The sequence below is a fragment of the Mirounga leonina genome, unplaced genomic scaffold (assembly GCF_011800145.1).
Source record: "Mirounga leonina isolate KUSES-001 unplaced genomic scaffold, KU_Mleo_1.0 Mir_175, whole genome shotgun sequence".
NCBI lineage: Eukaryota > Metazoa > Chordata > Mammalia > Carnivora > Phocidae > Mirounga > Mirounga leonina.
The window spans coordinates 25,002,999-25,029,166 of record NW_023270453.1 but is presented as its reverse complement, the minus strand read 5'-3'; the positions used below and the strand labels follow the sequence as shown (position 1 = coordinate 25,029,166).

Sequence of the window (26,168 nt, the reverse complement as noted above, 5' to 3'; positions counted from 1 at the left end):
TTACCTGCTTAAAGGCCAGGCTTAGTCTCTCCCAGGCTGGACAGCAACACCAGGAACTGTCTGTCTAGTTCACCTCCTGTTCAGGTGCCCGCTTGGTACAAAGCAGAGCCCAATAAATATTGATTAAATTAACAAATAAAAGAAATAAGCAATTGGTACCCAAGATGCCCAAAGCAAGTAACTTTCTTTTTTTTTTTTTAAAGATTTAATTTATTTATTTGAGAGAGAGAGAATGAGAGAGAGCACATGAGAGGGGGGAGGGTCCGAGGGAGAAGCAGACTCCCCGCCGAGCAGGGAGCCCGATGCGGGACTCGATCCCGGGACTCGATCCCGGGACTCCAGGATCATGACCTGAGCCGAAGGCAGTCGCTTAACCAACTGAGCCACCCAGGCGCCCAAGCAAGTAACTTTCTGTGTCTTCATTAACTAGTCTCTAAAATTAAGGAGGTGGACTAGGACAGATGCCTGGGTTCCAACCTCATCGCACACTTACTGAGTATGTGTGACCTCGGGCAGGTCATTGAACCTCTGTGTGTCTCCTTTCCTCATCTATAAAATATTGCTAAAAGTACCTACCTCCATGGTTGTTTGAAAGATGAATTGTTAATAATTGGAAAGTACTTAGAACAGAGCCTGGTACGTACAAAGTACCATGTAAGTAGAAATGTAAATTCACAAATCCCTTCCCACAGTGTACTTTTCTCAGGCCAGGGGAGGGCGGATGGAAAGGACGCGGGGAGGATGGCCCATAACCTGCGAAGCCGCGAAACCCTCGCCTGCTCACTGAAGCTGCCAAGACTACCTTACCCACAATGCCTCCCGTGGGCCCGCCCACGCGGTCTCGCTCTCATCCCCTTACAGCTGGTCGGCCAGCCGTTCAAGAACTACATTGCCCACAATGCCCCCCGTTGACCGGCATATCCCGGCTCATTCCCACACTCGACAGCCAGCTCGGCCAATGGGACGAGGACTATATTATCCACAGTGCTCCGGTGGGCCCGCCCACAGCGGGCTGAGCCCATGGCTCGCTGGGACCGGTCTGGTGTGTTTGTTCTGAGGGTTTGTCGGTCTCGTCGTGGACAGCTTGCCGGCTGTACCGCCGCGCCTACGGTCCTGCTTCCAGCCCGGCCTGCCGCGCTGCCGGTGAGTGCGGGCTCGGGGTCCCGGCTCGAGCTTCCATCCCGCGGCCCGCGTCAGAGCCCGGGTTCGTGCTCGGTCTGGGCCACCGCTCACCCTCCACCTGAGGACGAGACCGGGGAACGCAGCCCGGCCGGGGACTCCCAACCCTCCCAGCACCCTGGAGTTGGAGAGGCCATGGTGACCATCCAGGCGGGGGTACCCGGCGGGCCTTCGAGGCTTGCCGAACCCAAAATCGGGGGTCAGGTCGTGACAGAATCCGCGTCCTCCTGGGCAGAGGGGGCCCTGGTTCTCACCGTATTTCCAAAGGGACCCCAGCCCAAACGGGCCTACCGTGATAATGAAAACCGCATTTCTCGAACTCTGACCCCGTTCCAGGCAATGCGGAAAACCCTTTCCAAAAATCGGTTTAGGGGCGCCTGGGTGGCTCAGTCGTTAAGCGTCTGCCTTTGGCTCGGGTCATGATCCCAGGGTCCTGGGATCTAGCGCCGCATCGGGCTCCCTGCTCCGCGGGGAGCCTGCTTCTCCCTCTCCCACTCCCCCTGCTTGTGTTTCTGCTCTCTCTGTGTCTCTCTCTGTCAAATAAATAAAATCTTTTTTTAAAAAAAATCGGTTTAGTTCTCTCAGCAGCCTGTGTAGGGATATCATTCTCTCTACTTTTTGTTTTGTTTTGCTTTTTTAAGATTTTATTTCTTTGACAGGGAGAGAGAGAGCAGGAGCAGGAACACAAGCAGGGGGATTGGGAGGGGAAAAGCAGGCTTCCTGCTGAACAGAGAGCCGGATGTGGGGCTCCATCCCAGGACCTTGGGATCATGACCTGAGCAAACACAACAACTGAGCCACCCAGGTGCCCCTCTCTCTACTTTTTGAATGAGGAACCAAGGCCTCGAGATGCCCGGGAATTAGCATGAGGGTAGCAGCAAGAATGCCTTGATTTACCGCAGTCCTTTTCTTTTGCCAATGAGGCTGAGTTGGCTCTGGGGCAAGAGCAGGGCCTTATGGGTAGATGTTTATCTAGCCCTAACACTGCACCCAAATGATTTATTGTTTCTCCACAGAGCCCTGCAAACATCATTTCCAGTGTCTGGCCAGAAGTATAGGGAGAGACAAGTTTGAGCCCTGAGGCACAAGAAAGCAAGACCTGCCCCAGACAATGGCAGCCACACCTGGTCTCCAGCCTCCACCACCCCTGGAGCAAGACGAGATCCTGATCGTGAAGGTGGAGGAGGATTTCTGCTGGGAAGAGGAGCCCTCCCTGGAGTCGGAAGACCCCAGCCCTGAGACGTTTCGCCAGCTCTTCCGGCTCTTTTGTTACCAGGAGGTGGCCGGGCCCCGGGAGGCCCTGAGCCGCCTCTGGGAGCTCTGCTGCCGCTGGCTGCGGCCTGAACTGCGCACCAAGGAGCAGATCCTGGAGCTGCTGGTGCTGGAGCAGTTCCTGATGGTGCTGCCAGGGGAGATCCAGGCCCGGGTGCGGGAGCAGCAGCCGGAGAGTGGTGAGGAGGCCGTGGTCCTCGTGGAAGGGCTGCAGCGGGAGCCCAGGAAACAGAGGCAGCGGGTGAGGTGGGGGGCAATTTGGCCTTGAGGTGAGGAAACGGGGCCCCCAAGACCTCAGGGCCCTGCTCCTGAGGTCTGCATTTGGAAATCCCTTGGGCTCTGGAGCCATGGCCTGCCTTGGTCACTGTGGGTGGGGGGATTGGGGCTGCCTGCTCCTGTGAATTGAAGAAGACACTGCAAAGTATTTCTCAGCCTGGGCCAATGGGTGTAAACCCGTTGACTGAGCACATGTAGCCCCACTAGCCCTCTCTGAGCTGTGTGGGTTGTTTCGTTAACATCATCCCAGTGGAGGCCAGACACAGGTTTTGATGGGAGGGAGGCTGGAGACCTTCCCAGGCAGGGCCCTGGGCATTGACGAGATCCCAAAATGAGGAGCACTAGGAAGAAAAAGCAGGGGCTGGTGGGTGCTCTGCTTAGAGCCCCCACATGTCCCCAGCCTCTCTGGAGCTGTGTCATCCCATGCAGTGGTGACCAGCCACATATGATTTGTTTTTTAAAGATTTTATTTATTTATTTATTTATTTATTTATTTATTTATTTATTTATTTATTTGACAGCGAGAGAGGGAACACAAGCAGGGGGAGAGGGAGAGGGAGAAGCAGGCCTCCCACCAAGCAGGGAGCCCGATGTGGGGCTCGATTCCAGGACCCTGGGATCATGACCTGAGCCGAAGGCAGCCGCTTAACCGACTGAGGCACTCAGGCGCCTCTCACATCTGATTTTTTTAAATTAAAACTAAATAAAACGTCAGATGTAGTTCCTAAGTCACACCGGCCCCATTTCAAGGGCGCAGTCGTCAGATGTCGTCAGGGGTCACTGTACTGGGTACTAGTCAGTGAAGACATAGGACACTTTGTTGTCATGGAAGGTTCTGTGGACAGCACTGCTCTAGGGCACATTCCCAGCTTCTAACAGAATTTGAGGAGTGGGAAGTCTTACAAATTCCTCTTGCTTAGATTAGATTAGTTTTCCAGGTTAAATATTTGGCAGATATGGACAGGTGGCCTTTCTCCCTGTGTTAGTGCCATTGACCACATACTTTTCTTTTTGTCCAGCAGGATAGACACATCCCCCCAAACTTGATCACAGTATGAGTTGATTGCAGTAAGCAAATCCTGCTATCTTGGTGGCCAGTAAGAACTCAGGATCCTTTCCCAGCCCCTCCAGCCTTGGCATTGGGGTTCTTAGCATGGCTTCCCTCTGTCTCTGTGCACCCCATAACCTCTGGGGACTGTCTCCTCTTAGAGGTGTGCAATGTTGAGCCTGACACAGGGGTCCCTGGTGCTGGTTTCACAGTTTCCTGGGGATGTTCCTTGTCCTAAATACTGTTGCAGAGGTCAGTAAACTGAGACCCAAGTTCATCCTATTCACCTTCTCTGGAATTGGGAATTAGATTGTTTCAGAGCACTTGTAGGTGACTTCAAAAAGCATAGCACATGCAATAGTGCGAACTTCTGAAATGAGACCTGATTCAGGGTCCTCCTGGCCCAGGTCTATAGGGAGTACCGAGGAAGGAAGGGTAAGAGTGTGACAATGACACCAGGACAGTGTGATGGGGAGAGACCGGGGAGACTCACTCAGGGACAGAGCAGGTCTCACTTTGTCCCAATTGGGAGCCTGACCTCTTCCCAGCTCACATTCCTTCTCCCAGCGTGTCTGGAGGGAGGATTGTGTGGCATGTGGAGGGCCATGGGGGCAGGCAGGGGGAGGAAGCCCTGGGCGTGGGGGAGGTGAGGCACAGCTGGTCAGAGCCTGGGAACAGGAGGATGGCCAGGGGTGCCTGAGACAGGAGTGGTTGGGAACCTTGTGGGTTTTCTCCCAACCTTCTGGGAGCTGGTGGGCAGATCTCTGTCTGCATTCAGGGCCTGGAGGTGCTCCCTGATGATGCACTGTCCCACGGGACAGGAGAACAGTGCTTGAAACACCAAGTAGAGGCCAGACCAGAGGAGCTGTCTCTGGAGGAAGGGTCTGGATGCTCCAGCCAGCAGGCCCCAGCCCAGCGGAGCCACAGACCAAAGAGGGGTGAGTAGCCATCCCTCTAGATGAAAGAAGCTCTTTAGGGGAAGGAGGCAGAGGGAAAGGGGTGTCACAGGAGGCTGGGCCTCTGTGCACGTGGGAAGGACACGTTCTTACCTGGGAGCTGAGCATAGATGGGGAGTAGTTACACCTGTCTGGGCTTTGCTACCGTGTGCATGGGTGGGCTGTGTGGCCTTCTCCGGCAACTCTGTGCTTTTTCCCCAGGCCCAGCGGCCTCCCAGCCTCAGGAGACGGCGGCATCGGCCACGTCCTTCACTTCATCCTGGTCCCGGGTGAGTGGGTGTTCCTGATCTGCAGCATCCCTGTGTGTCCCCTGCCTCTGTTATGGGAACACTTCTCTCCCGTGCCAGGTCCAGCTCTCAGAGCTGTTCCTTCGTGGAATGACCCCTTTACCCCAACTTTCTCCTCCCGAAAGTCTTCTCTTAGATGCCATCCGGGTATTAGGTGTATCCTAGAGGATTCTGGGGCTTAATGGTGAGTTGGGGCAATTGCTTCAAACCCAGCTGGGCACTAGACTCTGGGTAAAAATATAGATTCCTCCCCCAGCCCAGGCCTGGAATTGGAGTCTCCTTTGCTTGTTTGTTTAAATAACAGCTTTATTGAGGGGCGCCTGGGTGGCTCAGTTGGTTAAGCATCCGACTCTTGATTTCGGCTCAGGTCATGATCTCAGGTTCATGAGATCAAGCCCTATATCAGGCTCTGTGCTCAATGGGGAATCTGCTTGAGATTCTCTCTTTCCCTCCCTCTGCTCCTTCACCTGCTCATGCTCACTCTCACTCTTTCTTTTTTTTTCTTTTAAGATTTTATTTATTTATTTGGCAGAGAGAGAAAGAGAGCGAACACAAGCAGGGGGAGTCGCAGGCAGAGGGAGAGGGAGAAGCAGGCTTCCCGCAGAGCAGGGGGAGCCCGATGTGGGACTCGATCCCAGGACCCCGGGATCATGACCTGAGCTGAAGGCAGTCGCCTAACCCTCCCTCTTTCTAAAATAAATAAATAAATCTTATTTAAAAATAACAGCTTTATTGAGGTATAATTCACATACCACGCAGCTTAGCTATTTAGAGTACATAGCGTTTAGCGTATTTATAGAGTTATGCAACCATCATCACAGTCCTCAAAACACTTTCCTCCCCAGGACACCCCATACCTATTAGTAGCACCCCCCCATTCCCCCTTTCCCAGCCCATGGCAACCTACTTTCTGTCTCTACGGATTTGTCTCTTCTAGACATTGTTTGCTTGGGTTTTAATCTGCTGCTCAGGTCATTCTGGTGCCAGATTTGGAACGACTGGACTACAGGCATCCTGAAGTTCCCAAGACACCCTTCCCCACCCGCCCCGGGTCCCAGGGCTGGTTCAGCTGAGGCAGGGCATGCCTGACTTGTCCCCTGGGAAACGTGGGCCCCGGTGGCTGAGCATGCAGTGGAACCAGCTGTTCCAGACAGTGAATCTGTCCACACTGTCTCTGGCCCAGCAGCAGTGGGACAGGGTGGTGGTGATGGTGTCCTCCCAGGGAGCAGGATTCAGCCGTTCTGTGAGCGGAGCCTGAGGAGGAGGGGTAGACAACAGCATATGGAGAGGGAAAGTGTTGGAGAGAGGAAGTGGGGGGAGGCAAAGCAGGACCCGCCATTGTGATACAGGTGGAGGGGGTGGGCGAGCCCACCAGTCTGGCCCACGTGACGGAGCTGTGGCATAGGACTGAGTGGCTTGCATTCCAGCAGGTGCCAGTGACCTTGGAGGACATGGCGGCGTACCTGTCCCAGGAGGAGTGGGAGTGCATGGACCCGGCTCAGCGGGACTGCAGCTGGGACGTGCTGCCGGAACACGGGGGTAACATGCAGAGAGACCCTGGCCACTGCTCATCAGTGGCATGTCTGAAGTGGGCCGGTCTCAGGGAGGGTGGCTCCTTCCCTTAGGCTGGCTCTGGCCAGCTCGGCATTTCCCAATAGTTGTATGTGAGCCTCAGGCACCCTAGGCCCAGCATATCCCTGCTCTGTATCTCCCATGTCTCCGCACCACTTACAAAAGCCAGTTCAACAGTTCTCAGGCTGCAGTGGCCCGAGGAATCACTGGGGAGCATGTTGAAATAAGAACTCACACCCTGTTGCTTGGTGGGTTCAGTGGGCCAGGGGTGTTCCCTGGAGAGTCCGCTCAGCAACCAGCTGAGTGCAGCCTGCACAGCCAAGGTTGCTGGTGACCCGTCAGGGGCCCAGCTGCAGTGGGGAGAGTATGGCTGCTCACCTTACCCCAGGCAGGTGCCCACAGATGTCCTGGGTTCCTTATTCTTTTGTTCCTTCACGCACATGGTTGGTCCAGTTTGACCTTGGCCTCTGTGCTGCCCACAGCCCCCGTGGGTAGAGCTGCTTCTGGCAAGGCCTTGGCCATCCACAGCCTCTCCTTAACCCACCAGCCCCAGTTCACCACCCAACACTATTCCTTCTGCTCTTCCCGCTCAGCTCATCTTGACACTCCAGATACCCATTCACTCCCTGAAACAGGTTCTGAAGGAATTGAGATGCTTCTTTGTATCAGTTGGGTTTCTTCAGACAGACAAAACCAATAGTGTATATGTGTGTGTGTGTGTGTTTGTGTGTAAGTTAAGACATTTATTTTAAGGAATTGGCTCATAGGATTGTGGATGCTGACAAGCCTAAAATCGTAGGACAGGCCCGCAGGCTAGAAATTCAAATGAGAGTTGATGTTGCAGTCCTGAGTCTGATATCTGCAGGCCACCCAGCTGACTGGAAACCCAGGCAGGATTTGTGTATTACAGTCTCGAGGCAGAATTCCTTCTCTGGGGGAGGCACCTGGGTGGCTCAGTTGGTTAAGTGTCCAACTTGATTTCAGCTCAGGTCATGATCTCAGAGTTGTGAGATCAAGGCCTGCAAGGGGCTCCATGCTGGAAAAGAAGCCTGCTTAGGATTCTGTCTCTCCCTCTGCCCCTCCCTGGGAAACCTCAGGTCCTGCTCTTAAGGCCTTCAACTGACTAGATGAGGCCCACCCACAGTGTGGAGGGTGATCTGCTTTATTTACAGTCAGCTGATTGTAGATGTTAAGCAGATCTACAGATGACATCCTGAGAGGTTATTTAGCCTGGCTGTGGTACCACTGTTTAGTTAAACACCAAAACACTGTTGACATTGGGGCTGTAGAATTCTCTGTTATGATGCCATCTAGTGAGCTATAGGATGTTCACCAGCATCCCTGGCTTCCACCCACTAGATGCCATTTGCAACATTCTTCTCCCCAGTTGTGACAACCAAAAATGTCTTAAGACATTGCCAAGTGCCCTCTGAAGGCCACCATTGCCCCTGGGTAAGAACCCCTGGCCTAGAGGTTATGAGCCCAGACTCCAGAGCCCGTCCTGTAACTTACTAGCCCAGTGACTCTGGGTAAGTTCCTCAACGTCCTCATCTTAACAATGGGACAGTAACGGCACGCACTTCACTGGCGTTGTGAGGGTTTCACGAGCTGCTGGCCGTGGTTCATTATCTCTGTTCAGGGTCTGACACTCCCCTGCTAAGTGCTCTGAGGCTCGCTCTCATGTTCCTCAGATGGGACAGCCGCCCAGCCTCTGCCTTCTTATTGGAAGCCTCCCCTCTCCCTGTGAAGGCCTCACGGACTGTGTTTTCTGTGTCCCAGGGCTTGGGCCGCAACTTGAGGATGGACAGGACACCCTGGAGGACGTGTCAATGGGAAGGGAGCGGGACCGAGAGCTGGTCAGGGGCATGGCCGGGACTGAGCAGCCTCTGGAAAGAGGAGGACCGCGACGAGTCGAAAAGCCGTACACGTGCCCCGAGTGCGGCAAAGGCTTTAGCAAAACGTCCCACTTGACCAAGCACCAGCGCACGCACACCGGGGAGCGGCCCTACAAGTGTCAGGTGTGCGGGAAGGGCTTCAGTGACCGCTCCAACTTCAGCACGCACCAGAGGGTCCACACGGGCGAGAAGCCCTACGCGTGCGCCGAGTGCGGCAAACGCTTCAGCCAGAGCTCCAGCCTGGTCATCCACCGCCGGACGCACACTGGGGAGCGGCCTTACGCCTGTGCTGAGTGTGGGAAGCGCTTCAGCAACAGCTCCCACTTCAGCGCGCACCGGAGGACACATGCGGGCGAGAAGCCCTTCGTGTGCCAGGCCTGTGGCAGGGGCTTCCGCCGGGGCACAGACCTGCACAAACACCAGCGGACCCACAGCGGCGAGCAGCGCCTGCCGGGCCTGCAGAGCCCCACGGCGCGGCTCCAGGAGGCCCCCAGGCTGAAGCCCAGCCGCCACTCGTTGAGCTGCCCACCTCCGGAGTCCCATTCAGAATTTCGAGGTCAGAGTTCATGAAGCTGCTGGTTACTGTCTCGGAACTAGAACCCTAATCTGAAGGCATTTCAGACTGACCCCGTTTGCTCCTGGTGGGGGCCCAGCCGATGGCTGCGGGACATTTCAGGTGCCCAGGCCGAGGGAAGAATCCGGGCACTGAGTTCAGCAGTGGTGGCTGGACATGCAGCAGGTGGACCTGGGTCCTGGGGCCGCCGTCCAGGTGACCACAGCCTGGGTGGCTCACCACCCCCAGGGATGGATTCTCACCGTTTAGGAGGCCAGAAGGCCAAACCCAAGATGTGGGCAGGGCTGCTTCCTTCTGGAGGCCCTGATGGGAGAGACTGTCCCACGCCTCTCTCATGGCTTCTGGTGTTCCTGGCGTCCCTGGTGTTCTTGGCTTGTGGCCACATCGCTCCCGCCTCTGCCTCTGCTCTGGTGTCCTCTTCTAAGGGCACAGTTATTCGATTTAGGGCCCCCGATCCAGAATGACCTCATCTCAATTACATCTGCATAGACCTTGTTTCCAAATAAGGGCACATGCTGAGGTTGTGGGTGGACGTGAAGCCGGGGACGGTTATCAGCCCACTTCAGGGAAGCCTCCAAAGCTCCAGTTCCTTGCAGCGTTAACATACCCCAGCCTTCCCTGGCCTCCCACCTTCCCCTCCAGCCTTGCCACACCCAGTATGTAGCCTGTGGGGGCTTTTTCTGTATCCCTGTGGTGTCAGCGGGGCAGTGGGGTGAGGTGGGGGTCGCCTTCATAGATCCATGGCTGTTCTAAAGGATGAATGCCTGGTGTGGGAACGCTTCCCTGATACCCCATCTTCCAGCCTCCCCGGCCCATGAGGAAGCCTGTGGATTGGACCAGCCTTGCCATCTGTCCCCAGGGCAGGAGTCCAGGGTTGCCTTTGCTCCAGCCCCAAGTGGCCAGGCCAGAGGCAGCCTTGGCTGCCCCACTTGGTCTTTCCGATCTGTTCACATCCACTGTGTCCTGGGCAGCTGAGGGGAGCGGTAGAGAGTCCTGGTTTCGTTTCGTCATCACTGGAGTCTTGGAGCAGCTGCTAAAACCTCTTGGTTCTGGAACATTCCATGCAGGGAGTGTGGCAGTTTCCCATGGTGGGGTTGCCTTGGGCCTCATGCTGTGCTCCATTCTGTTGGTCACCCAATCACTGTAGGTATTTTCCACCTTTCAGCATAACCCATGTTCCAGGGTGCGTGATCTGTTCTCGGTTCCCTTAATAAAGTCGGTTCCTCTGGCCTCGTGTGCTCTGCCTGGTGTGTTCTCCAGAGAAGGGGGCCACTCAGTTGAAGCATGGTTTGACCTTCTAGGCCAGCTTCCAGGGCTCTTGAGCATGCCTGGCTTTGCCGACCACTCTCCTTCCCTATGCGGCCGTGAGTCTGCGGTCTCACTTCTGTCATGTCCAGGCTGGTGCTGGAGGCCACCGGCTGCCCACTTCCTGGCCTGGGACCTGGGCCCATTAGTACCTGTTCCAGACTATTCTCTCACACAGTCCTAGGACATAGGGCTTTTGTGACTCTCCTTTTATAGATGGGAAACTGAGGTCCTGAGTGCTTCCAGCACCTTGTCCAGGTGGCAGAACTACCACATCATCCTCTCGGCTTGCCTTAATGGTCGTTCACCCAGTTGAACTTAGAACAAAGAGTTTATTTTCTCTCACTTTGTAAAACATTCTTAATGAACTTCTGACGTTAAAAGGGGTAGACATGTGGAAAATGGGTTCAAAGGAAGAAAAGCTGGCCATTGCTCCTGACAGGCTGCATGGGTGGAGGTGGTCACGTTTAGTCTGCCTTGCCCAGTGCCTGAGTCCTGACCACACTGCACATGCCCTGGAGCAGAGGGTGAGGGACTTTCACAGATGGGCAAGAACCGGGAGCCCACGTGACACAGTGTGGTTAACTGCCCTGCCGGTAGGCCCACCCAGGGCTTCCTGTGGCCTTGGTGGCAGCTGCCTTGCCCCTGACCCCTCATCATTGTGGGTGGGGGCTGCTGTGGGGGCCCCCATGGCCATATCAAGTGAGGTCTGTGGCCCTGATCATGACTAGCTGAGGCCAGGCAGAGGCTGCCTTGCCTGGTGCAGGGCTTGATGGAAAGAGACCCTTGCCCATCCTCAGCGCATGCTAACAGGTGGTGACCCCAGCTGAATCCTGGGACACGTGCCCAAATGCCAAGGACCCTACCAAGCCACTGAGCCCATGTCACAGGGGGACTCGAGATGACTGCTTTTCCCATGGGGCAGTCAGGGCAGAGCGGGGCAGAGACTCTGAGAAGCAGAATCTCGGAAACAAGTTGATGAGAAAACAGAGGTGCCCACAGATCAGGGCTTCAGCCTGTTGGGGACAGCAGGGCTGAGAACAATATGAAAGGACTCTGAAAATGGGCGGTGGGGGGTGATGTTTGCAAAGTAACGAGAAGGATGTCCTCCACAAGGCCGGGCGCCACTCTGTTCCATGGGGACTGTTTGGGTGTCAGGACACTCAGTACTCTATATCTGTGGAAAGGTCAACTCCACCCATAGTTTGGAAGGACCCTAAAACAGATGTGTGCCTTTGTATCTTGGTTAAAGAAAAAAACCTTCAGTCTTCCCCCATTTATCAGAGTCCATTTGGTGTGTGAGAGAGAGCGGGTGGTGTGTTCATTTAGGCACATAAATAGCAAGCAGCCAGGGACCCAGAAGATCAGGCTCAATTCTCTTCCAAGACCCTTTCTCTAAACCCTGAAATTCTCTAAATATGTTTTACTTGAGTTTTAGTTTTATAAAGAGCTTGCATGATGGCAATAACAGAGAAGAGTGCAGACACGGGAGAGAAAACGCCCGACAGTCCCCCTGTTGGCACGGACGGTGCTCTCGGTGGGGTCTGCTTCCCAGGCGCTGTTGTCCTGCTCTGTGTACAACTGTGTTCTGGCATCTTTGCTCTAAGTGCACAGAATGATCTGCCCCACAGCCTGAGGGTCCCCGTGCTGCAGAAGAAGCACCTTCTCTCGGAAACAAGGGAGAGCCAGGGGCCCAGGCATGTGGATGGAGAGTGGAATCATTCCGCCCAGCTCCTTCTCCCATCTGGTCCAGGACGCAGCTACAGTTGGCCCAGGGGAGGCACCAGGGCCTCCCTGGCTGTCCCTGGCCCAAGAGTGTCCCCTAGCGCCCTGGGACCTCCCCCTGGGCGTCTGGCCTGGGTGCTCTGCTGCTCGGCCCAGGCTGGTATATGTTGCTTCCTTCCAGTTGCAGAGCTGGCTGAATCTTCAGGGACTTGAGACTTCTGGACACTGGGACCCCCAGTGGCAGGTAAATTGGGCTGAGCTGTCCCCTCCCGAAATGCCCTGAGCTGCTGGAGAAGCTGACTCTTCCCGGTGCAGTCCCTGTGACACAAGAGATGATCAATCAACACCAAGTGGAGCCAGACCTCCCCACAGGAAGGGGCCAGAGTGCTTCCAGAAGCGTGTTCCCTGGTTCTCAAGACGGTAAGTGAGAGATTTTAGCCTCTCAGCCCGTGCTGAGTCACAGGGCATGTTAGCATGTTTAAGGCTTCTGGGAGCCCACTCGTGTGATGCTTCTCAACTCAGATTTTTCTTCTTTTTTCCTATATGCCTAATCATGTACTTTAGAGGAAAAGCTGCATTTGACTCTGACCTTCCCAGATAGGATCTTCAGGCTTTGCAATTCCAAAAACAATAGATACAGCATATAAGTCTGAGTGGCCCTAGGACCACCATTGGGGCCTCTGCACGGTGGGGAGCTGGCCTTCTCTGAATGGGACACTGCTTCCTTCACCCAGTCCTTTCATTTCTAGCCAACAAGCATCACTTCATTCCATCCCAACAACTTCATTTCCAGTGCTATCAGGAGTAAGGAGCAAATCAATTTGGGCAGCTACTTTTCAGAAGGAAAGTACCTATCCCTTCTCAGGAGTGAACTAAGGTGTCCTTGGTGATGTCGGGAGGACAGCATTCCAGGCTGGGCCCCAAGTGGGCTCCCGTGGGCCACCTCCTAGACCCCCTACCAGACCCACACGTGCTAGCCTTATGGGTGCAAGACAGAGCTGAAAGCACAAATGTTCAGTGTGCCAGGCTGAGGGCTTGCTGTGGAAAGCAGGGATGGGACATCCCCAGGTGATGGGAGCCCCTTGGTGGTTACCGTAGGCGGCGGGAGGAAGGACTCTCCTGCTTGGCTGGGCCCTGCTGGTCTCTGAGGGCCACTGTAGCCTCTTCCTCCTCCTCGCTGTCAGAGGAGCTGGAGCTGAGGCTGGAGCTGGAGGAGAAGAAAGCTGGCTTCACGGAATGTGCCCCAGGCCACCCAGGCCCCTGGGATTTCCTGCCAAGAGGTGGAGGGACACACCCCAGGGCCATGTACCAAAGCCCAGACTCTGTTTGCTTAGAGCTCCGCCTGGGTTCTTCCCTCCCTGCAGGGAGAGCCTGCTGATGGGACCAAGTGGGATTGTCGGCCAGGCTCAGCTCCTGGCTAACAGCACTTCTCCACTGAGCAGTGCTCTGGGACTAGCCCACACCAGTGCGACTCCCGCCTGTATGAGCACCTGCTCCTCCTGAGGCCAATAGGAGCACTGCAAAGCAAGGCTGTCACCACTCCCAGTACCTTTCCACCGACCTGGGGTCTGATGGCTCCGAGGGCCGCAGATCGATGAAGATAGTGGGAGGCTCTGCGGGGCTCCTTAGCTGCCTGCTCTCGGCCAGTGTCAGGCCCAGCTCGGCCTGGAAGCCTGGCTCCCTCGGAGCAGATCTGAGATGAGAGAGCAGGGTTTCTGAGTCCCTTCTGGGTGATTACAGTGTGACCTGAGCTAGGCCCTGTAAATGCACCTGCTCTTTTGCTCTTCAGAACAACCTTCAAGATTTGGCCAGCACTGTCCAACAGGACTGTCCCTGGTGACTGAAATGTTCTATATTTGTGCTTCCCAGTGTGGTAGCCATTTGCCACAAGTAGCTTTTTAAATTTACTTGTAAGCTAATTAAAATTAAATTTAAAAATAAAATAAATTTGGGGCACCTGGGTGGCTCAGTTGGTTAAGCGGCTGCCTTCAGCTCAGGTCATGATCCCAGGGTCCTGGGATCGAGCCCCTCATCGGGCTCACTGCTCAGCGGGGAGTCTGCTTCTCCCTCTGCCTGCCACTCCCCCTGCTTATGCTCTCTCTCTCTCTCAAATAAATAAAATCTTAAAAAAAAAAAAAAAAATAGGGGCACCTGGGTGGCTCAGTCAGTTGGGCGGCTGCCTTTGGCTCAGGTCATGATCCTAGGGTCCTGGGATCGAGCCCCACGTTGGGCTCCCTGCTCAGTGGAGAGTCTGCTTCTCCCTCTCCCTCTGCCTGCCTCTCTGCCTACTTGTGCACTCTATCTCTCTGTCAAATAAATAAATAAAATCTTTTAAAAATAATAATAATAAATTTTAAAAATTCATTTCCTCATTGCACCAGCCACATTTCAAGGGTTCAGTAGCCAAATGTGGCCAGTGGTTACCAATTGGATAGTACGAGTCTAGATATTGGTTTTTTTCCTTTTTTTTTTTTTTTAAGATTTTATTTATTTGACAGAGAGAGACACAGCAAGAGAGGGAACACAAGCAGGGGGAGTGGGAGAGGGAGAAGCAGGCTTCCCATGGAATAGGGAGCCCGATGCAGGGCTTGATCCCAGGACCCTGGGATCATGACCTGAGCCGAAGGCAGACACTTAATGACTGAGCCACCCAGGCGCCCCTTCTTTAAGATTTATTTATTTATTTGAAAGAGAGAGTGCAAGCAGGGGTGGAGGGAGCAATGGGAGAGGGAGAAGGGAAGCACACTCCCCTCTGAGTGTGGAACCCGAGATCATGACCTGAGTCAAAACCAAGAGTTGGTCACTCAACAGATTGAGCCACCCAGACACCCCTAGATATTTCTGTTGGTCACTGGGTTGCCAGGAACAGAAGCCCACTCCACCTGTGCCCACCTCTGCCCTCCAGCTTCAATGTTTCTCACTACAGCTGGCCTTTCTCTGCCCTCCCGCTCCCACCCAGAGACAGGGAGATTGGAAATTCTCACAGAAAGGCTCTGATTGGCCTGGCTCAGGTCAGACTCCAGGGCTGGCCTAATTAACAGCGGCCAGAGGGGCAGGGTCCTACTCTGGGGAAGCCATGTGGATGGTGAAAGGAGGGTTCCCAGGGGGTGTGCAAGAGCAGGTGCTTTGGGGCTTGAGTCCCAGCTCTGCCATGTATGGCCTGGGTAAGTCAACCTCTGAGCCTCAGTTTCCCCATCTATAAAATGGAGATAATAGCACCTACCTGATCAGATTCTTGAGATGAAATGAGAACTCTACATCAAGTGCCCCACCCAGGATAGATCTGATACTTGCTGCAAGACCATGGCCGGTTCCACAGAGAGGACACAGGCTGTGGCTGGCAGAAGTCTCACCTGCTCCTGGCCTCCTGCTGCATGGTGTCCTGAGGTGTGTCAGCAGGCACCTTCCAGGCAGAAGGGGCTCTGGAATGTGTGGCACACAGAAGGATGAGCTGTTCCATGAGCCTGTCCTGGTTGTTCGGCAGGGTGTGGTCTGATGGGAGAGCGGGGAGGCCGCTGAGTGGGGACACCCATGGTTTGACTTACAGCAGCCTGAGCCTTAGGACCCCTTGGACTCCCTCGTGTGGATCTACCTCGCTCTGTGCACCCCCTCTGCCACTCACAGCCCTTTATGTGGACCTCATCTCCAGCTCCGCAGGACCAGGGGAGTGATATATACGCAGGCCCCGTAAAGGAGGACTGACTTATTAACGGGTTCCCCCACGTCCTCACCCCCAAGTCCCACTCGTCAGAGGGAACCAGAATTAACAGTTCTGGTGTTCACTTTTTTAAAAAATTAGCAACAGGATTATCCTCCATAGATTTTTTTTCACTGAATAGATTATGTAGTTCTGTGTTAATATACATAGATTCTCTTCATTTGAGCTTTAGAGCATTCTGTGGTGTAACTGATTTAGCTTGACTCCTATTGAATATTGAATATGGGTCATTTCCAAATTTTCACAATTATAAACAGCACTGTAACGAACATCCCTGAATACACATCTTTACCCGGTGGGGTGTGTGTTTAGGATAGACTTTAGCAGTGGAGTAAGTGGGTGATGTGGCTTATGTGGCTTTAAACAGAGAATGGATTCTGCCACATTGCCCTCCAAAGAGGGTATATTGGTTACAGCCCCCAGCCCAGTCCCTGCCTGACAGGAGGGAGGGTTTCTCCACATCCTGCTATAAGGCTTTAAGTTACAAACCAACAAAACCATGCTGAAACAGCACCAGGGGCTGTCAGCCACAGAGGAGGTTTGCTCTGGAATTGGAGGCTGGAACCCCCACACCTCCTTGCTCTTTGCCTCAGACCAGCCTCCGCTTACATTTGTGACCCAGGATGGCTGCAGAGGCAGGGAGGAGCTTTCCTTTTATTTACAGAACTGCCCAGAGCAAGGGCACAAATGTGGTGCGGTGATCACGCCCCTGGCTTTGTCAATGGGGAGGTGAGGGGAGGCAGAGTGTGCTCAGCTGCTGGCTGAAGGAGCACAAATTGCGGATTGCTTTGCTCCCAGAAAGAGAGGGAGGAAGCCCTGGAGGTGGGCAGGAGGGAAAGGTGTGAGTCAAGGGTAGGGACCTGTCTGAAGGTCCCCCTCTGGGGCTTGTCCACTCCCGACACCTAGTAGGGGGTCATGTATATAATGAGTGAGTGAGTGAATGAATGGATGGATGGAAGTCTCCACGGACTGGCACCTGTGTGCTTGGGACCGTGAGGGCTGAGCAGCAGAGAGGACATGGTGGGCTTCAGGGCTGACCCTATTTTATTGAGAGGGCCTGGAAGGAGCTGCTTGTGGGGATGCATATGGGCCCTGGCATTCAAGGTCAGACCTCGGCCCAGGCGGTCAGCTGCCCACCACGTGGCTCTAGGTGCGCGATCTCCCCTGCCGCCTTCTTGCCCTGCCAGACTCTGAAGGATGTGATCCAAATCCCACTCTTCAAGTTCCTGAAATAATTAAAGCAGTGATTATGAGGCAGCCGCACGGTCCTGGCGACAGGAATGCCCGATTCCGCAGCTGCTGTGAACCACGGAGGGTTGTTGCAGGTTAGAAATCCCCAGGGTTTAGGTGCCTGCCCACCTAGGCACTCTCTCACCCACACCTCCTGCCATCTCCTTCCTATGCGTTTTTTGAGCAAAATTTTTGTTTTTGGTACAAAGACTGTTTGGCCTGGAAACCCAGTGTCGTCTTAAGCTCCTTAGGTTCATACAGGTTTAGTGTTGGGAGGTTTAAACAGTTTGCTCTTTTAAGGAACAGATTGTTCTGGGCTGGTGCTATCACAGGAGGACTTGGAAGAGAGCGCTGGGGGCGTCTGGGTCTGATGAGAGCAGGGAGGAAGTTAAGTATGAATTGGTGTTTCTTGGGGACCCTCTTGGAGCTCCATGCAGCCCTAGAGGTGAGTGAAAACAAGTGTATCGGGGCAAGCAGAAAGGAAAGACTGGCTTATTTCAACAACAATTGATAAGAATGGAATTGGTAAAAATGACCTTCACGTACAACCTGATGCCAGTTTTCTCTAAGTTGTTAAGAAAATTATCAAAATTTGCAAATAAGGCAAAAAAGAATTGCACAATGTTTAAATGTCACGCTGGAGCTTTTCTGACAAGCCCACCTTTCTGGGGCGCGGTAATTTGGTTTCCACAGGCAACCAGGGCCCACCTGTTACAACTTTGTAAAACTGAGAAACAGGTGCAGGGGTTTTCTCTTCCCGTGGAGATGACCCCAGAGGTAACAAACAGCTTTGCTGCTTGTCGGATGTTGACCAATTTTGTACTTCATGTGCAATTTTTCTCAGTGTCCCTTTCTTTCTCCCCAGTGTTTTACAAAATCCCGGTTTCTCATAATCTCTGTGAACCGGCTTTGTCATCCTCCTGGTTCCCTCGTTAATGAGCTAAATACAACGTTAACAGGTGTTCACACTCTCTGTATGAAAATGAGGGCTTTGCCATTTGGGGAATTATGTTTTAACAAAGTTTGTTCTATATCTTACATGTGGTTGTCTGTCTTTATAAACATGCTTTGGATTAGTCTGTCTTTCCTTCCTCCCTTCCTTCTCTCTCTTTTCTTTTCTTTCTTTCTTTCTTTCTTTCTTTCTTTCTTTCTTCCTTCCTTCCTTCCTTCCTTCCTTCCTTCCTTCCTTCCTTCCTTTTCTTCTTCCTTTCCTTTTTCCTTTTTCCTTTCCTTCTTTCAAGGCTGGAGTCTCCTTGCTCTTCCTTGTTCTTGTTACCGCTGCTGAGGATGGTCTGTCTGCCAGTACCACACACCCACTGAGACAGGCATGACCGCCCGCTGAAGGACCTGGGACCATGGGCCTAGGGGCCTAAGGTCGTTGCTGTGGACTAAATGTCTGCGTCCCTCCAAAATTCACAGGTTGAAATCCTAACCCCCAGTGCGATGGTGTTTTGGAGGTGGGGCTGCTGGGAAGTGATAAATAGGCCATGAAGGTGGAGCTCTTATAAAAGAGGCCCAGAGAGCTTCCTCGCCTCTTCCACCGTACGAGGACCTGGCCAGAAGATGCCATCTTTGAACCTGGAAACAGGCTCTCACCAGACATCAAATGTACTGGCACTGTGGTCTTAGACTTCCCAGTCTCTGGCACTGTGAGAGATGAATTTCTGGGGTTTAAGGCCCCCTAGTCTATGAGAGTTTGTCACAGCAGCCCAGATAGACTAGGACAGGTATAGTGGGCCAGGCCTCAGGTTGGCCACTGTGCAAGGGACCCCCCTGAGGAAGCGCAGGCTAGGGGGCTGACTACCTTGAGGGAGAGCACCGGAGGTCCTTCCCGGGGCCCCTCCGGGGGTGTTTCTGGTCTCAGACCTGCCGCTCCTGCGGCACAGGGTGCCTCCTCCACTGGACTGTGGTCACGGCAGGCTGGGCCCCGGGCATCCCAGGTAACTTTATGGAGTATGTCCTTCTCAATCATCTTCCTTCTCTCCCTTCGGAGGGCTCTGTGGGCTGTGGAGTCTGTGCCCCAATGGGCTCGTGAGGCAGCGCCTGGGGGTTCTGTTTTCAGGTCACATTCCCACGGGGAGAAGGTGGCTTCTCCGTGTGGCCCCCGGGGAGGACCCTGGGTGCTGAAGGACACAGCCCCACGACTGCCTTCCTGCCACATGGGGGTGTCCTCAGGCACCCGAAGAAGGGAACAGGCCTCACCACAGGTCTCTACAGGCCCGTCAGCATCCCTGCCTTGCAGAGAGGCAGGACCCCTTGTCTTTGGGCCCCACTTACTCCAGGGTTCTGCAGTGAATTCCACAGGCACCACACCTGGCTGTGGAGAAAACAGGTGTCCTTAGCATCCTCAAAAACATACTGCAGGGAATTTTTATGTGTGTGGTAAAATATGTATGTAACGTAAAATCTGCTATTTTGATTGTTACAAAATGTATCATTCAGTGACATTAAGTACATTCATAATGTGCAACCGTCACCGCTGTCTATTTCCAAAGCTTGTTTATCACCCCAAAGGGACTGTGCCTCCCCACCCCCTAGTAACCTCTAGTCTACTTTCTCTCTCTATGGATTTGCCTGTTCTAGGTATGGCATATAAGTGGAACCCTACAGTATTTGTCCTTTTGTGTCCTTGCTTAGCTTAGTGTTTCCAAGGTCCACTGAGGTGGTAGCACGTGTTGGTACTTGGTTCCCTTTCATGGACTGCATAATGTTCCATTGTATGGATACACCACGTTTTGTTTGTCCATTTTTTGTGTTGATGGACACTTGGGTTGTTTCTACCTTTTGGCCACACAACTATTAAGGGGTGGACAAGAAGAAATCCAGGCCCTTTGACTCCAGAGCAAGCCCACAGCCTCTGCCCCTGTGAGTTGATGCAGACTTTCCCATCCCAGACTGAAAAAAATTCTCCAGAAGAGTCGCCGAGGTAATTATACAAATGAAGAAAACACAAGATAAGACCATGTGGACATCGCTGCACCTGCACTAACCACAGGGCTTGGCAGCCCTGGGAATTTCTCCTGTTTGGGGTTATACTTCTAGGCATGGCTGGGTGAGTGGGTGATGTCTGTCCTGGTGATGGGTAGGAGACATGCCCTGCCTGGTTCCATAAAATGACCCCGTGTCAGTGCTTGCACTGAGAGGTAGACTGCGGCACATAACCACTCTGCCCAAACCAGCACGGAGAGACTTGACCAGACTCTAGAATGGTTTCCAGCAGTGCATGGATGCATAGGATGACCCCAGCCCTGCCTGAGAAAGCTCAATGCTGCAGGGAGAATTTAGTGTTTGTTCCAGCCAACAGCTGACCTCCCTTAGAGCATTTACTAAAAAGGGTTTATTATTGTGAGTATGTGTCTCTTAAAACCGAGAAGCATCAGTCACGGGAGAGCCATTCCTTTGGAGGGACCTGGCTTCGGTCTCCCTTCTCCGTGGGAGGATAGACTGCTGACTTCCATACCTGCCAGCGACACACCTCCTGGCCTGGTCACACCCCCACTGACCCGCTGTCTGTGATCGTTCACGACCCTGACTCTAGTGGGCCCTGCTCTCCTCCTCCCTCCTCCCTTTAAAACCCCAGTCACCTCTGCACAAACCAGACAGAGCTCAGCTCTTTCCCCTGCTGTCAGCAGTTACTGAATAAAGTCTGCTTTCACTGCCTTGATGGATGTCTGGCTGTGTTGGTCTCTGAGAACATCCCCCATTCCCCTGGTTAATGAGTGACCACTAGTCATAATAGTTACAGCGGAGCTAAGCCAGTCTCCTGGAGCTTTTAACAAGAGTCAGGCAGGCCTGACCGGTTGGGGACCTGCCCAGTGATGAAAGCCTATTGATGGCTTCTATTTATAAAGGCAGCAATTAACTTTAAGCACCAAGCCATTAATTTTAGATAGAGTTTTTTGTCTCTGAGAAATGGGAAGACAAGAAGATAGAAAATTTGCTCTGACGGTTGGAATGACTAACTATGATACTTAGTTATAGAGTGTGCTGTGGTGTTTTCTAATTGTTTCTTGTGTTTGTCTTGCCTCTCCAGCTAGGGGCACCTTCTTATCTCTGAATCCCCACTGTCACCCTTATTAAATCAACAAATGTTTGGGGAGTGCTGGGGTTTTAACCTCTTTGACCCCCACTGCCGTTAGGGTCTGGTGAGAGCATGGCCACCCACACCCATACCCCATTCTGCCCACAGGGGCCCAGCATCGTGGATCCCCGGAGCCTGCCTCCTACAGACCTCAGAAGGCCCAGCGGCCGTAGCAAGCCAGGCCCTGGCAGGCTCTTCAGCCAGCTCCTCTGACAAGTCTGGGATCAGGGCAGTTTGATCTCGCTGGAAGATGAACAGCTCCTCTGGCCCGCAGTCTGACTGTGGACAAATGAGAGGACTTTTGGATTATGGGGCGGCGGGCAGAGCCAAGAGGGCCTCAGGCTCCAGGCGCCCTTGCCCTGCTGCTCAGAGTGATCTGGGGAGATCAGTTTTCTCCCAGAGGCCCTTGCCCTGGCTGCATCCTGCCACTGCTTTAGAAAAGGGCTTGGCCACACAGCCTTGTGAAGGTGAGATCCAGGGCTCCCCATTCTGCACATACCTGCTGCCCCCTAAGACCTTGCACATAACAGTGCCCAGTTAATGGCCGGCATCGAATGAACAGGGCAGCGAGGTGGTAGCTGAAAGAAGAGTCCAGCTCTCCCCCTGCCCCGCAACCTTCAGCCAACACTTAAATGACACAGAGCCTTGGTGCCTCTAAGGGGAGAGGGGACACATAGAGTTCCCAGCTCACCTCACGAGGATATCTGAGGGTGAGAGCAAACAAGGCTGGAGACGTGACAAGGCACTGGGGTCACATTATCTACTCTCCATTAGCCTTGCTGTGCACAATGGCCCATGAGGATGCCAAGAATCAATAAATGTATTCAGAGAACAAAAACTGAGATTATGACAAACACAGAAGCTGATAAGCTCCAAAGCTGTTCATGGGGCAGCATCATGTTTGCCATGGGAAGAAAGGGCAGTCGGGGCCTAGGAAGACATAGGAAGAAGGTGCTTGCTTACCGAGGAGGAATCTGAATCCAGAGATGGGAGCTGCTCCCTGACGGCCTCGAGGATGGCATCCCAGGGCCCTGTCTGGGAGGCCCAGCGAGGTGAGGACTCCTCATCTTTGTCCTGGGATGCCATGCGGGCCCAGGCTCCGGGGTGATTCTCAGCATGCCATCATCCAAGCAGACCTGCAGGGGACGCAGGGTGAAGTGAGAGGGTCCTGGGGCCAAGGGTCAAGAGCTCAGGATGGGGCAGGGGAGAGGGCTGCCTTTTCAAAGCACCTACCACACTGTGGGGGATGAACACAGACTCCCAGACCTCCCACTTGGTTTCCCTTCTGGTTCTGCGGGTTCCTGTTCCTGCCAGTTACTGTGCCCGCGCTGTGTGTTTGGTGCAGGTGGAGCCCAGATATGGCTGACCCCCGAGCAACACGGGTTTGAACTGCGCCAGTCCACTGGTATGCAGATTTTTTTCTATAAATACAGTTCAGTACTGTAAATGTGTTTTCTCATGATTTTCTTAACATTTTCTTTTTTCTAGCTTACTTTATGTGGGAATACAATATATATTTACAGAATATGTGTCAATTGACTATGTTATCGGTTAGGCTTTCAATCAACAGTAGGCTATTAGCTAAGCTTTGGGGGGAGTCAAAAGTTATATGTGGAGGGGTGCCTACCTTGCTCAGTCAGTAGAGCATGTGACGCTTGGTCTTGGGGTTGTCAGTTCGAGCTCCACACTGGGTAGAGATTACTTAAAAATAAAATTTTTGGAGGGGGACACCTAGGTGGCTTAGTTGGTTAAGTGTCTGCCTTCGGCTCAGGTCATGATCCCAGGGTCCCGGGATAGAGTCCCGCATCAGGCTCCCTGCTCAGCGGGAGCCTGCTTCTCCCTCTGCCCAATCCTTTTTTATTTTTTTAAAGATTTTATTTATTTATTTGACAGAGAGAGACACAGCGAGAGAGGGAACACAAGCAGGGGGAGTGGGAGAGGGAGAAGCAGGCTTCCCGCTGAGCGGGGAGCCGGATGTGGGGCTCGATCCCAGGACCCTGGGATCATGACCTGAACCGAAGGCAGACACTTAATGACTGAGCCACCCAGGCGCCCCTGCCCAATTCTTTTTTAAAGATTTTATTTATTTGTCAGAGAGAGAGCAAGAGCAGGGGGAGGAGGCAGAGAGAGAGTGGAATGATGGGACTTCAGAGCCAGTGTCTGGACATCCCTTGCAGCGCCAGAGGCCACTATGCGTAGGTAATGGGAAGAGAGCACCGTCTGGCTAATACCCCATCAGGGTAGCAGCAGGAGATGTGAGTGGTGGGGTACTTGCTTCTGTGCTTGGTGCCCCCTGAACTATGAACAGCAGGGTGCGGATGCAGCTCATACACACATCAGGGGATTTTTTTTTTTTGGAAGCGGGGCTCTGTAGGGCAGAGTGTAGGACACCAGAATCACCGAGGTGAAGGCGGCTACCAGAGACTAGGTTCTTGTAGGCAGGCAAGGCAACAGAGGAGGGAAAGGCACTAAAGGCTGCAGGAAGAGCATGTACGTTGGCTCAGAGGAGCGGAAACTGCCCAATATGTTGTGGGGTAGCAGCTATCAGTTGCTGGAATATGCGGTGAAAACGGACCAGATCGCGCAGGGTCCTGAACGCGCAGGGGAGGATTTCGGACTGGGGTTAATGCCTAAGGCTAAGCCAAAGAGGTGCTCCAGTCTCTTCCGAATCCTGGCGGCACCTCCATGTCCGTTTCTTGGCTGCAGCCCGTTAGCCCCGCCCCCAGCCCAGCCCCTGGCCCCTCCTGCCCGGGGGGCGCCCCGTTGTTATGACAACCAGACGCCAAAGGCTTCCCGGGTCAGGCTTTTAAAATCTAAAGCTAGGAAGCAGGAAAACACATCGCCTACCTTCCCAGCCACCCCCACTCCCTGTTCCCCGCCGTCCTGTCCGAATCCCGGCCTGTACCTTCGCAGCTGCGACAGGCCCGAGGCCACTCACCTCAGGCCTCCGCCTCCCCTCTTTGCGCGGTCCTGACAGGGCTATAAACAGTCCCCAGTGCGTCCCTTCGGTCGCGCTCGCCCCCTCGGGCCGAGGCGCAACTACTGAGGCTCTCACGGCCTTTGGAATTCCCCCTTGGCAGAGTCTTAGATTACTGGACTGCCAACCGCACTTTTCCCCCTGCTCCTCTTTCGGGACTCGGCGCGTCCTGCCTCTCTTGAAACAGGATTGGCTTCCCGGCCAGGGGCGGGGCGGGGCAGGGCGAGCGCCGCCTGTTCATTGGCTGACGTGGGGGTCACACATCGAGCGGGGAGAGCTGACCGGAAGGTTCGGGTGCGGGACGGACGAATTGCCCGGCAGCGCCGGGAGCTGCCCCGCGGCCCGGCGAGCGTCCCGGCGTGCTCCGCGCCTCCCGCAACCACTTCCGGGGCGGGAGCGGGGCCGCGGGGTCCGGGCGCTGCGGCGGCAGCCCGCGCGGAGGGAGTCCGGGCGAGCTTGGCAGCGAACGGACCGGCCTGAGGGAGTGCAGCGGCGGCTGCCCGGGGCCCAGCGCAGGTAGGCTCCGTGGCGGCCGGGCTCCCCCGCCTGGTGCCGGCACCTGCAGCCCGCTTGCGGGGCCCGGCGCCAGGCGGCCCGGCCCTGCCGCTTGCTCGCCGCGTGAGTTTCTGACTGCGCTTCCGCTTCTGCAGCGGTGCGGTGGGGACGACAGCGCCACGTGCCGTGTAGGGTTACCGGGAGGAAGCGTCAAGGGACGTCAGTACAGTCGAGGCTCGGGGTGTTCCTGAAGGACCCCTCCCCAGGGCCTGAGAACCAGGGCGGGTACCCCGGTCCCCGCGAAAGGCATACGCGCCGAGACGAGACTTCCTCCCTGTAGGCATGGCGGTTGACCACCCGCGTCATTATTTTTTAGTTAAGATTTTTGGTTTAGAGGAACGGCCACTGAGCGAGTATACAAATATATGGATGAGCATAAACGTTTTATTCATAACAAATACCCCGTCATTGTAGAGTATGTGGCATGTGGTGGGGTGATAAAAGAGGTAGCGGTAGCTTTGTGGCCCCTTGGCATCCGAGTTCTCCCTCCCTAGGCTCCTTGAGTCGGGTCTGGTTGTGATTGCTACCCCGCAGGGTGTCAGCCGTGTGAGCCTCCCTCCAATAATGGGAGAGACCACTTGGACTCCACCCTGGCATTTGGAGTAGAAGAGACACACCCATTGGAGGCTTGAGGGGTGTATTGAAAGGGGCCTTGAACTGGCACTCGGCTTATTTGGGTTCTTAATCAGTGTCTGTTGGCCAGGACTGTTCAGGTTGGGGTTTCTCACCTGCGAAGTGAGAAAGCTGGTTGATCTCAGGCCTTGCAGGTGTGAGGAGGTGGGGGTACCAGAAAGTAGGGCTTTGCTCTGAACTTGGTTACTTAAAGCCCCCTTCACGTGTACACATACTCTGGCCAAGGGCTTACAAATTCTTTGTCCCCCAGATTGGTGGCTTGTTGCTTGTTTGGCTATCTCAGCTGTTACCTGGAGCTTGGAAGCATTCTTTAGTAGAGACTGAGGTCCTAGTGGCATCTGTGAATTGCTGGGGCACCTTTAGGCCATCTGAATGGACCCGACCTTTGTTTTCTCCTTTTCTGTCTTTTCTATACTTGCTTTCTTGTTCTTTCCCACCCATAGTAGAGAAGGAGACAAATGTTACTCTTGGACCTAAAGGTTCTAATAGGAAGCTAAGGGGTTGGCATTGATTTGGTTAGAATTCCCAGGATAAGGGACTGTCATAATCATAGACTTTTCATCCTGGTGGTGTTGCATCTCTGGGAAAGTTCCATCACCCCACAAATTTACCAGTCTATCACACCACTCCCCCCATCCCTGCCCACCATCTGTCCCACTTTCAAGGAATTCATAGGTGGATTCCTGCTCAGTTAACATTCACTGAATACCAATCACATCCTAGATTCTGTGCTGGGACTTTCAAGATTTATTTGTTTAAAAATTTTTTTTTCTTAAAGATTTTATTTATTTGAGGGCACCTGGGTGGATCAGTCGTTAAGCGTCTGCCTTTGGCTCAGGTCATGATCCCAGGGTCCTGGGATCGAGTCCCACATCGGGCTCCCTG

The 26,168-nt window shown here is 53.9% G+C and overlaps 3 protein-coding genes across 7 annotated transcripts in view; 2 read left to right on the top strand and 1 right to left on the bottom strand.

Annotated features, from left to right (window-relative positions):
• The first annotated feature begins 974 nt into the window (after nt 1-974).
• ZNF500 (zinc finger protein 500) lies at nt 975-10,488 on the top strand. Of its 2 annotated transcripts, none has more exons than XM_035022194.1 (6): nt 975-1,143; nt 2,196-2,692; nt 4,554-4,713; nt 4,933-5,000; nt 6,449-6,557; nt 8,370-10,488. In XM_035022194.1, the coding sequence occupies exons 2-6, from the start codon at nt 2,291-2,293 to the stop codon at nt 9,053-9,055; spliced, it is 1,425 nt and encodes a 474-aa protein (XP_034878085.1). In that variant the 5' UTR covers nt 975-1,143; nt 2,196-2,290; the 3' UTR covers nt 9,056-10,488. The 2 variants fall into 2 exon arrangements, with proteins under 2 accessions (XP_034878085.1, XP_034878084.1); XM_035022193.1 differs by having other exon boundaries at nt 6,446-6,557; nt 8,370-10,487.
• On the bottom strand, nt 10,267-24,254 carry CUNH16orf71 (chromosome unknown C16orf71 homolog). The gene is made up of 7 exons (XM_035022195.1): nt 24,057-24,254; nt 22,082-22,254; nt 16,784-17,033; nt 15,443-15,581; nt 13,651-13,782; nt 13,183-13,296; nt 10,267-12,407 (listed from the first exon to the last, which is right to left on the bottom strand). Exons 2-7 carry the CDS (start codon nt 22,202-22,204, stop codon nt 12,125-12,127), a joined length of 1,041 nt encoding a protein of 346 aa, XP_034878086.1. The 5' UTR covers nt 22,205-22,254; nt 24,057-24,254; the 3' UTR covers nt 10,267-12,124.
• Nucleotides 24,255-24,402: 148 nt separating this feature from the next.
• ANKS3 (ankyrin repeat and sterile alpha motif domain containing 3) overlaps nt 24,403-26,168 on the top strand; it is a 30,443-nt gene continuing 28,677 nt past the window's right edge. For 2 of the 4 annotated variants that reach the window (XM_035022179.1, XM_035022181.1), the window contains exon 1: nt 24,403-24,611. The gene's annotated coding sequence lies outside the window, so the exon portion shown is untranslated. The remainder of the gene's footprint in view (nt 24,612-26,168) is intronic. The other 2 variants (XM_035022180.1, XM_035022178.1) reach the window with 1 other exon arrangement.

What these genes read in the sequence shown, in the direction of transcription:
- ZNF500 (XM_035022193.1), top strand. Translation starts at nt 2,291, where the DNA reads ATGGCAGCCACACCTGGTCTCCAGCCTCCACCACCCCTGGAGCAAGAC. An exon ending in GAGCCACAGACCAAAGAGGG is followed by an intron (nt 4,714 to 4,932) that starts GTGAGTAGCCAT and finishes CTTTTTCCCCAG; the next exon opens with GCCCAGCGGCCTCCCAGCCT. An exon ending in TCACTTCATCCTGGTCCCGG is followed by an intron (nt 5,001 to 6,445) that starts GTGAGTGGGTGT and finishes CTTGCATTCCAG; the next exon opens with CAGGTGCCAGTGACCTTGGA.
- CUNH16orf71 (XM_035022195.1), bottom strand. Translation starts at nt 22,204, where the DNA reads ATGGCATCCCAGGACAAAGATGAGGAGTCCTCACCTCGCTGGGCCTCC. An exon ending in TCACGGTCCCAAGCACACAG is followed by an intron (nt 15,582 to 16,783) that starts GTGCCAGTCCGT and finishes CTCTCCCATCAG; the next exon opens with ACCACACCCTGCCGAACAAC. An exon ending in TCGGAGCCATCAGACCCCAG is followed by an intron (nt 13,297 to 13,650) that starts GTCGGTGGAAAG and finishes CTTCTCCTCCAG; the next exon opens with CTCCAGCCTCAGCTCCAGCT.